This window comes from Anguilla anguilla, chromosome 1 (genome assembly GCF_013347855.1).
Source record: "Anguilla anguilla isolate fAngAng1 chromosome 1, fAngAng1.pri, whole genome shotgun sequence".
In the NCBI taxonomy this organism is placed as follows: domain Eukaryota; kingdom Metazoa; phylum Chordata; class Actinopteri; order Anguilliformes; family Anguillidae; genus Anguilla; species Anguilla anguilla.
In genome coordinates, this window is record NC_049201.1 from 53,209,469 (window position 1) to 53,220,666 (window position 11,198).

Consider the following 11,198-nt stretch of genomic DNA (forward strand, 5'->3'; position numbering starts at 1 on the left):
CGCACACACACACACACAATCCTGAGCCAGACTTGGCTTAACACGAGGGAAATCTGTGTAAACAGCTGTTGAGGAGACAAATTAATGTAAACCCAAATGTGAATGTCCTCCACAGAGACTGCCTTCTACTACAGTGCTTCCTTAAAAGGTCACTACCTGGGTGAATGAGCCAGCAGCCAGAGAGGGGAGCAAAGCTGCTGCCTTCCAGAAAAAAATAACACACAGAGTATGATTAAGACCTTCTGGAATCTGTTAATCGGATACCCGTGACTCTAATCAGCCACAACCGAGATAGAAGCCAAGATATGGTGCATGTTTAAACACTGATACACTGGCAGAGATCCCATACCTATATGAGAAGGGAGGGGGTGTGTGTATTTTGTGCCACGTCAGTGTGAATGTGTTCACAGTTTCCCATTGCTCTCCAGAAGAGAATGCCAGGTGCTGGTGTAGACATGCATGCAAAACAGATTTATTTAGTGTGCATCTACATGCACATGCAGGACTGATGGTTCTCAATAATTATAATGCTCCGGGCTAATTCTCACACCTTTAGCTTCTGGCATGTATGAAAGGTCTGATGGCATCACTTAAGATTGAGCATTAGAAGGTGTATATGTTTTACTTCCAACAGAGTAAAGTGAAGCAAATAAACACACCAAGTGTTAGGCCTAATTGTGGAAAAAACTTAGGTTTTTTGCAACTGACAAGAAAGGCTTTCCCTCAAATTCGACAAGTCTATCTTCCTGGGATCAGCGGCTTGAATGAAGTGAGGGAGCTACACATCCAAATTGTTTGGAGACTGTTTTAATAAACACAGAAGGGCTCTGTGCTGGCCCAGCGCTGCCAGAACATTCCCCCATATCAAACCCATCCCCCTCCTTCACCAGCCTCTTTTGTCTGGCTCATAATTACACCTGCTCCATGAGCCATGACAAGGCTGTACTGTACACAGCCATTAATAAAAATCTGTGGTTCACAATACAGCAACTGTGCAAGGGGAGCAGGCGGTCACTGTGGAAACGCAAGATAGTAAATTCCCAAAACCGCTCACCCCTGGTGCTCGGGGGGTGGGAGCGGTTCCCTAAGCGGGTGTAGCCTTGCCAGCAGTGTCACCACACATTACGGCTGTGTTTAGACAGGTGACTCACACTGATTTTATTTATCACATCCAATACGCATTAGACATTTTCCTTGAAGTTTACATAGCAAATAATCATGAGTACTCAGTGCACTCATTCCTATGTGGTCCTAAATCCATTACATATCCAATATCTGTAGCTTGTGTCCGACTGGTCAAATCTTATTTTGTGTCCTCTCACTCGCTTTTTGGTTTCTTCCCCCCCAAGCAACACAGTGTTAAAATTACAATGTAATTTCATGACAGAAATAATAAACATAATGGAGAAAGCAAGTCAGTGGTCATGCTGAAGTGTCCCTTCTCATATCACTGTGGGGAGGGGGTGTCTCATGAAATACCAAACTGGAAGGGACATTCAAGAAGAAAACCATTCCTGTCATGCATCCATACCACCCACTGCACTGTGACCGCAGCAGGAAACAAAAGAGCAGCATCTCATCGTCCTCTGTCACGGACGCTGTCTCTGCACTAAGGTGAGCTGAATGTGCTCCCTACCATGACTGCAGATAGGCTAATTCTCATCAAGAGAGCACACTAATCTTCCACAGCAGGAGCCCAAGCTAGCTACTTTCTACAATGACCTTCCACAAATCACCAGCACCCTCAGTCCGTGTATGCACCCCAGCATAGTTACTATGACAACCGATGTAGTCATTTGAGCAAAGAGTCACAAGCCAGTAACTGTAAACACACAAATCCGATATGGCCCCATAAAATTACTGTGTGGACAGTTGCCCAAAAAAACTGAATTCAAAAAACAAATCTGAAATTTAAGGACTGATCTCAGAAAAAAAGTCTAAGTTACTCTTTATGGGAAGACAGTATTTCACAAGAAGAGAAACAAAACTCCAATTTAATTTACAGGTTCAACCCTAATTGCGGTTGATCAGGACCCCAAGGCCTGTCCAAAACCAGAAATGATACTGATGCAAGGACAAATGCCTGTTACCAGGAAACTGCTCTTGTCCCCACATAATCTTGTGTGAAACCACAAATAAGAAAAATACTTTGGCAATATTCATACACCATTGGCTCAATGACGTGACAAAAGTCTGAAAGACCCCCAAGATTGGTATTCAACAACAGAGTAGACAACAACAGAAAATAAATCAATTTTGAACGAGATATTTATAGTTGTATGTGCTTGCATTTACCCTTATTTGAAATCCTGTAACATACTGCATCATACTTAGCCTATATATTCACATTTCACTTCCCATAGGGAATAATTAGGGGAGAGATGAGTCTTTCCCCTGATAACAACAAAAATGTTGTGGCCTGAAATCAAAATAAATTTTTATTTTGTCTAAAAGGCTAGATTATTGAGCACCCTTCCATACTGCTGCCCTGGCCACTGCTCCACAACCTCAAATGTTTCCATTTGCATGAAGTAATGCCACAATACTCATTATGTGGGTTGCGAGCCACATGCGGCTCTCCAGACCTGGTTTTGTGGCTCATTTGTCAGAAGAGCATCAACTTTTAACTTAGATCGCCTTTTCAATGCTTTTCACTCCAACTACAATGCAATCTGCCCAGCTCGGACTCGAGAATAGGCTACTCATGACAAAGATGTAAAATGTGCATATACTATACGTTAAATCATCTTGAAATGCAGGTTTTGTTAGATGGCCTTTATTGCAGGTTGTGCTTAAAGCTAATGCAGGAATTCATAGAGTGGTGTAGGTTTTTCATTACATCTATACTTAATGATTAAAACTTTTTTTTCTAAATTGAACTTGTGTAATCTCCCTAACATATGAATAAAGAAGCCATGCATTTACCTGGCGACTGGCACCTTGTTACAAGACAGAGTATGAGCAGTTTAATGGTAAGTTTTCTGCCCCTGTCTGTTTTCAGCTCACCAACCGCCATTGGGTGCGATTTCTGAGTCAAAACTCAGAAATCAAGAGCTACAGAACATGATGCAGCTAGGAGTTAGTTAATCTCATCAAGTTTATAGTTGCAAGGGCACTTCATCATCAGGAATTCCATTCATTGTTCAAGGAATATGAGACTGCATATGGGGACTTGGGTATTAGCTGTAGTAGGCTACTTTTACTGCAGTGTGACTGAATGTCATCTATAATGACAGCGAAAATAAAAAAAAAACCTAATTTGAGCAGCAGACTGTGTTGCTGTTTGACTGATGGTCTTGTTCAAGAGTGGCTCCTCTTCAGAATTTAGTAACACTGCACTTCAATCTGAAACAGCCATATTCTTTCTATAATAACCACCAACATTAAACATCTCACATAAATGTTTCACTTAAAAATATTACCACATAAATCACCTTATATCCACAAAGCTCTGCACACACATTCCCTGCAAACATACACACCATCCCTTTCTTTGAAAATAAGTCTCAGAGGGTGGTCTTTGACACTAGGTGAGCCAGTGCCACCTCTGTTCATACACATTTTATATACCATCTCTCCTGACAGAATCTGACACTTTAATATTAATCGCAAAAGCGGAAAGGTTGCAAATGTCAGAAGGCATCCGCAAGGGACTTCAGGAGCACACATGAAAAGCGTGACATTTTAAAGCTCCTTACAGCTTAAAATTATTAAGGTTATCTTGAGAGAAAGAAAATGATAATACCATAATACCAATGATAATTATCTATAATAATTTGTGAGGCTGTTAGTGGTAACTGTGTCAACGATTATGACCGTCTGAGTTGCATAAACAATTTCAAACATTTGCATTCTCAAGAGAATATTTTAATATTGCAAAATTTTTGCATTTAATCATAAAAGCGCAAAAAAGTGAAATGTTATGGCATTATTGCACAAAGGGCCCAGGGGAAAATACATGCATACATTCTCGATTAAATGAATAAATACAAGCAGAGGAAAGATAATTTTGTTGAAGTGATTTCCATATCCTGCACCATAAACAGGAATGCTGATCTAGGCATAGACCCCCAACCCCCACCCCCCACCCACTTCTTTCCTACACTTTCAGGATTTTGAAAAGCTTGATAGTGAACAATATAGCCAACTGCACATTTTAACTGAATTTAATGGCCATATGTCACAAATAAAGATTATTGTGCTCACGCTATGTCTTTTCCCCCTCAGCCAGGTTATTGCTGTTTTGTGGGGGTTGAGTGATACTCAGCGACTGTCTCCTCTCACAGCACTTCCTGCTCACTAATGAGTGAACACTGCAGTCTCCTGAATTTGTGTTTAGTGTGCAATATATTCAGTGTGTCTACTGAGTCCTCCTAGTGCCAGTGTGCGTGTACAGTTTATACGGAATTTGGTCCATAAATCATACCTGGCATATGTTGACTATCTGTAGTATGAATGGCCATGTGGTGTATGTAGTGTGTGTGGTTTGTATAGAGTGAATGTAACATTAACTGCATGTACTCTACATGGAGTGAGGGTAGTTTATTCATTTTGTACGGTGCCTACATGAGTGTGGTACACTGGTATGCATGTAGCCCACATGAATTGTATAGACCATGAGTGGTATGTGTACAAAGTAGATAACTCTGTGTGTGAGTGCGTGTGTGTAACAAATCTGCAGCAAGATTTCCTACTCTCACAGCTACAGTAGATTTCCATTTCACAGCTACACCTCCCTCTGTAACCTGCAATAAAACAACCCCATTAAGCAGAGTTATTTCAGGAAGAATGGGGGGATAACCATGGCAGCCATCTATAGATGGCAAATTTGCACTATTTTGATCATCAATCAGAATAATAAAAAAAGATATCCACTCATCTGATAACAGCAAACACTACACAAGCACAATGACATGTACCCTGCATTTGCGCAAAAAAAAAAAAAAAAAAAAAAAAAAAAAATTCTGGGATAACATGAGGCATCTCCCAAGGCAAATGCTTACTGCTGTCAGCATGGATATATACTACGCTACAGTATACATATATATATATAAATATGTATACATGTATATGCATATGCATATATGCACATAGGCATTTCTCAGTCACATTATGACAACATAAATTTGTTCAGTCTCTGCAGTTGCCCAGTATGGAAAAAAGTACTTTTTTCAGTCAGTCTCTGTCAGAATGCCCTGGTACAGGGCTCACTGTACCTGCCGGTCCATGCAGCATTCCACAACATCAAAAGATGACAGAACACATCAGTAGAGAGCTCATCACATGGGTGGGAAGAGGGGGTGCGGCCTCAGTGGGCAGTGGGGTGGTTGGAGAGGGCTGGCTAGCTAAAGCCCCATTTTGCAGCAGAGGCAAGAGTCTACAGGGAGGGGGCAGGCTTGGGGCTGGAGTCTCTTTGTAACTAAGAAGTCGTCATGCATAGCTAGAGCAAGTCACCATGCCGTTAATACAGGGGGTGAAACAGCCCCCACCCTTCTCTCGCTCACTCCCTTGTCCCTCTGTCACACATCGGAGTTGAGGCTGAGGTTAGCGAGCCTGGGGTCTGAGTTGATCTCATATCTATAGTGGTAGCCCTCCATGTGGTCTCTGCATGCATCACGGATGTTGTACATCCACCTCTTGATCCCCTTCCTGTTAAGGTAGAGGACAAACAGGAAGATGACCCCAATGAGTGCCAGCACCATGCCCAGGAAGACATAAGATGTCTCCAGCACACCCTTCATGTCCTTCGAGAAGGCGCACTGGAGCTCGGTCCTGTTCACCTGCAGCAGGCGCACCTGCCTAAGCCTCTCTGGCTCTGCGCAGACCAGCTCCTGCCTGTCCATCACCTGCTCCGCCTTCCTCAGCCACAGCACCAGGTCCTCAATGCAGTCACAGTTCCAGGGGTTGTCCCCCAGCCACAGATGCATTCCCTTCTGGCTGAGCTCTGCCAGAGTGCTGTCGGGCAGCGCCTTCAGCGAGTTCTCCCGCAGGTCCAGATTCAGCAGACGCAGGTCCCTCAGGGTCCCGTTCCTGATGGATACGAGGGAGTTGTTCCTCAGGTCAAGCCTGCTGAGGTTCCACAAGCTGGAGAAGATGTTCTCAGGGAGATAGAGCAGATTGTTGTTGGACAGGTCCAGCACGGACAGCTGTGGGGTCCCGTTCTGGAGCAGGTTGGAGATCTCATTGATGTAGGAGTAATTGTAAAGGGACCTGCTCAGGTTGAGCTCCTGTAGACTGTTGTTGATAAGCAAGGCTTCCGGACTGAAGGAGAGTAATCTGTTGTTACTTATGTCGAGCAATCGCAGACTAGGCAAATTGGTGAAAGTGTTTGCTTCAACCTGTTCAATCTTATTGCCTGTCAGATGCAGGTCAGTGAGCTGAGTCAAAAGGTCTGCGAACGAGTCCACAGAGAGTTGGGTTATGTTATTGCCACTTAAGAAAAGGACCTTGACGTCTTTCGGTAGATGTTCGGGAACTGCTGTAAAACCCTGGTTAATGCATTCCACAACAGTCGATGTACACGTGCAATTCACTGGACAATTTTGGGATGAGGCTAGCGTCACTAACTCAAGGACAAGCAATAAACCCAGACTCAACTTATTAAGTCCTTTGTGACTTCGTACAATTTTGATAAGTAATGGGTACGCAACAAGCATTTTTTAACGTTATGCAAAATGCTGGTCAATAGGCTAATCCAAAAAGTTACAGGAAAACAGCGCGACGTCCCAAATGATGCGTTGATTATTATTATTTTTTTTTAAGATTGTTTGAGGTCAAGTATTATTTATGGAGTCAGTTTTTGCAATGTTCGCATTGGTTTCATGTAGGTTAGAAAATAAAGCAGTCTTTCAGTCTGATCAAGTCGCTCCACGTCTGTAATACACGGCAAAACTTGATTCTCTCGGTGCAATTCATCACCTATACATGCAAACAGAACTCTTGTGCAATTTTAAGCAAAGAGAAAAGTTTCAATGCCTCACATTTACGTGCCCGGTACCAGTCTTCCGCTTCGTATAAAGGGTAATTTTCCAGTCTCCTGTTGCGATTGTTTAATCCTTCAGTTGATTTCAGTGGCATTCACTCACGACCGAGTCGACACAAGTTATAGTCAGTTAGCAAAAATGTCAAACAGTTCACATCGGCTTGTGAATAAACTGAGTGAAAAAAAGACAGCCCTTTTTCGCCCACACCTATTCCGGGGTCTCAGGCCTCACCGTGCTCCCTCCTCGGTTTTGTGAAGAATGATTCGATCCACGGAGCCTCACAGTAAACCACTGCTTGGAATGTACCATTAGGCGGGAGGACGGGGAAAGTTAATTGCGTAATCGGTAATATGCTTCAAAACTATTTGCGGCGATAGTTTCTCATGACGTACTATTGATCCCCTCTCAGAATTTATTTCTGAGATTACAAAATAGCTGTGTGATGCGGGCATACATATATTGAGCGCTGACAACTTGACAAGAGCAACATTTGGATTGTCTCTAAAATTTCAAACCAAACATTTCTTAAAAATGCACCGGTGAACTGGTAAAATGGTTTATAAAGTATAATTAAGTAACGTGTGTAAATGAGCAGATGCACCACATTAAAAGCAAAACGTAGGCTACCTGCAAAATATATGAACGAATAGGCTACTGCCTATCATCCCATGCTATTTGCAGTGGGCTATAAAAGACAGACAGTATAGCTTCCATGACTACTTAAAACATTGTCACTAACAATGTGGAAACTATTTAGTGGATACATTAGCAATTTGGTACTTGTTCCGCTGACGTTTGACACAAAGCGCGGACGTTCGGGTGTATTTATGTGTGGTAAAACCCTTCCCGAAGATGCTTGGTTGCATTCTTGAAACTTTCAGATGGTCTCAATTTCTTCTGCCACACAAGCGTCCCTTGAAGCCAGTGTAATTATTGCCAGACTAGCCGCCAAACGAACTAATTGTTATGTAGATAATTTTAATGTGTTTCAGAGTTCTTATCTGAGAGAACACGTTACAGCTCATAGACATGTGAGATCTGGATCCAATGGTGTGGGATCGTGGACTGGGAATATTTTTGCAAGTAAAAATAGCACCCCCCTGTGGCCAGAGTGAGATACCAACTACCACAATGCTATTATGGCGCGTTAACATTCATCCTCTCGTAGGTTCGTGAGAATGTAGCCTACAGTTCGGTCCCTTAGCTGTTGCATTGTGGACGCGCCTTATGGTGCGTGTTTTTACAGTTTTGGAAACATTATTTGCCTTACCACACATTGGCATGGTCATTTTGACCGTGGTCTGACAACAAAAACAGCCCAGTTATTCCCAAGCCTTATTTTGCCAGCAACCCACATGCCAGTCTTCCACAGCCTGTATCTCTTTTTTTTTTCATTAGCTTTTTGCCCATAGTATTGCCACGAGTATGCAGATATGGGCAAAAAACGTCTATCAAAATATAATAGGCTATTCTGTATTTTGAAAATGAAAAAATACACTACAGCATTTTCCGTATAAAGTGAATACGACCACACACATTTTTTGATGTGGTTTTTTTTCTGCATAATTTCCCGTTAAGTGCACAAATGTGTGTGTCCCCTGGTCAAATCGGGGAAGCTTTGTGATAACAAAGGTTTGTGGTACATCACTAAGTCCTCTTCTACCAGTTTTGTAAAGCTTGAACATACACAGTAAATGTTCAGTGTTAAATCAACTCAGACTCATATATACTCTGTTAGAGTAACACTGGACATTTTTGTTGTGTAGATATTTCCTAACTAATGAAACAAGGCTCTATGATTTGGAAGATTAATGTTGAGCAGGGCCTAGTTTCCCATAACCATTGTTGCATTATTTCAATAATCAGAGACGATTTTTGCTTGGAGAATTTCAGAGAAATAGGCTAACATAAACAGTAAAATGTTCAGTGTTCAAGCAACTTTTACAGAGTACATATGGTCCCTATTGGACTCATATGTACTCTGTCAGAGTTCAAATAAAACTGGACATTTTATTGTGTAGGCTCTCTCATTTCATTTGATTGTAGGCTAAGCTATCATTTAAAAGTTACAGAACAACAAAACAAAAATAGAATAGAAATAAAAATACTCTGAATGTGAAAATAATAATACATGCCAATCTTCTCATAAAGTGCCATCATTTTACTGTGGTATTGAAACAAATTAAAGTTGGCTTGTTAGTTGCTTGGCGACACACACTTCACCCCCAGCTTCACTCACAATAAGACACTTCAGGACAAATGGTGTTAGCAAAATTAATCCACAATATCATGCCCAAGCACAGAACTGTATCAGACAAGTACTTACTCTTGCTGAATTGTAATTAATAAGGTAAATGAAAACTGGATTAGCAAATCAGATATCCAAATTGCAAAATACAGTAAAAAGAGATGAAACAGAGGGAAGGACATGCAATGGATTTTTAAAAATGATAGGAAGGAGACCACATTGCATTTTGAGTATTTGAAAATGCAGAAATACTGTAGCTTTTTTCTGAAGTATAATGATTACAGGCACTTACATTACATGACATGACAACTGACAAGATGCAGTCCAAGACTAGGTGAGCAAATTTTACTTCAGAACTATGAAATTATCTTGATTCTTAAAACAAGACAGTACTCTACAATGCAGCCTGTGGATTATAGAAGAGCAGGCTTTTGTTATATCTGCGTAAACCACTTAAAGCTTAATTTAATGCATTTGTTCTTTCAAATAGGGGGATGTGGTGGGTGGGTAATATAGTGACTTAATGTCTTACAGATTCTCAGATGTCCAATGCAGATTGCTGGTGGTCAAATTTTTTGATAGCTCCCATGCATTTAAATTAGTTGCTAATGACAACAATTTGTAATCTTAATTGATAAATGAGGAGCAACCCTACCATACCCTAGCTCTCACATAGTAAGAACCCAGTACATCCTAGCATCCATGTAGTAACATAGTAAAACCCTAGTACATCCTAGCACCCACATAGTAAGACCCTAGTGCATCCTAACACCCACACAGTACTGTAAGACCCTAGCACAGCCGAGCACAGTCTAGAACCCACATAGTAAGACCCCAGTACATCCTAGCACTCACATAGTAAGACCCTAGGGTGTACTGGGGTCTTACTGTGTGTGTGCTAGGCTGTGCACATCCTAGCACACCCTTGCACCAACATTTGCATTAGTTCTGAGCAATTATCAATTTTCCATTTTGGTATGATTTCAATTCTATTTCTGACATCTGGTAAGGTCAAAGCATGGTCTGGCTTTACTGGGCTGGAGAGGATGGTGCATCTTATTTATGGTGGATGGAGCATAGCTTGGAGGCCTGTGGGGCAATAGTCAGTGTGCATCTTGTGCATCAGCAAACTGATTTCTATGGTGCACGTTGTAGTTGGGAGAGTTCAGTGTGGGTAGTTTCCTCATTCACAAAGATTATTTTCAAGGCCTTCCTTTGGAGACTATCAAACTGGCTGAAATGAGAGGGTGGGGGCATTCATCCAGATTAGAGAGGTGTACACCATGACACTCAACCTTCAGCTGTTACAAGCTCTTATTGCTTTGGATTTATCTAGCTTGCAAACTCACTGGAGTTACTTGAACTAGATTTCAGGTTAGTGCTGGAGGTAGTGTGTAGAGTATAAATCCTCATTGTTATTATAATAAAAACCAATTTTTTATTAATATGAGCAGATACCACAAGAATGGCCATCTCATTTGCATATGATATTAGCCATCCTGACCTTTGATCTGTCCAGTAGAGCTATTTATACCTTGGAGCTCAAGCTGTCATTTATCTTTAAAAATGATTTTAAAAAATCTTCAAAAATAAAAATTCAATTATAATTTATTTCAGAGCAGATTTATACAAAACACATTCTATTCATTTGGCCTTGGTCTTTTTAGATGATCATGATACATTTGCAGCAAACTGAGTGATTTCAAATCTGAACACATGGCAAACTGTGGCAAAAATGTGCTGTAAAATGTTCAGTGTTGTATCTACTCTTACAGAGTACACATGGTCCCTATTGGACTCATATGTAATCCGTTGAACTAAAAACGTACATTTTTCTGTGTATGACATACAATGATCAACACAGTGTATAAACTCTGACATGTAACCCTATCCCCACCCTCAACCCTTTGACCCTTATTTTTAACTTTCACCTACATAAGCAGTCCTATTGCCTCAGTATGTACGGG

General features: G+C 41.3%; 1 protein-coding gene across 1 annotated transcript; it reads right to left on the minus strand.

The window, feature by feature from the left end:
- Positions 1 to 3,845: 3,845 nt before the first annotated feature.
- On the minus strand, positions 3,846 to 7,228 carry tpbgb (trophoblast glycoprotein b). The gene has a single exon (XM_035395207.1). It carries the CDS (start codon positions 6,654 to 6,656, stop codon positions 5,520 to 5,522), a length of 1,137 nt encoding a protein of 378 aa, XP_035251098.1. The 5' UTR covers positions 6,657 to 7,228; the 3' UTR covers positions 3,846 to 5,519.
- Positions 7,229 to 11,198: the final 3,970 nt, after the last annotated feature.

Coding starts and splice junctions, on each gene's coding strand:
- tpbgb (XM_035395207.1), bottom strand. CDS start 6,656: ATGCTTGTTGCGTACCCATTACTTATCAAAATTGTACGAAGTCACAAA.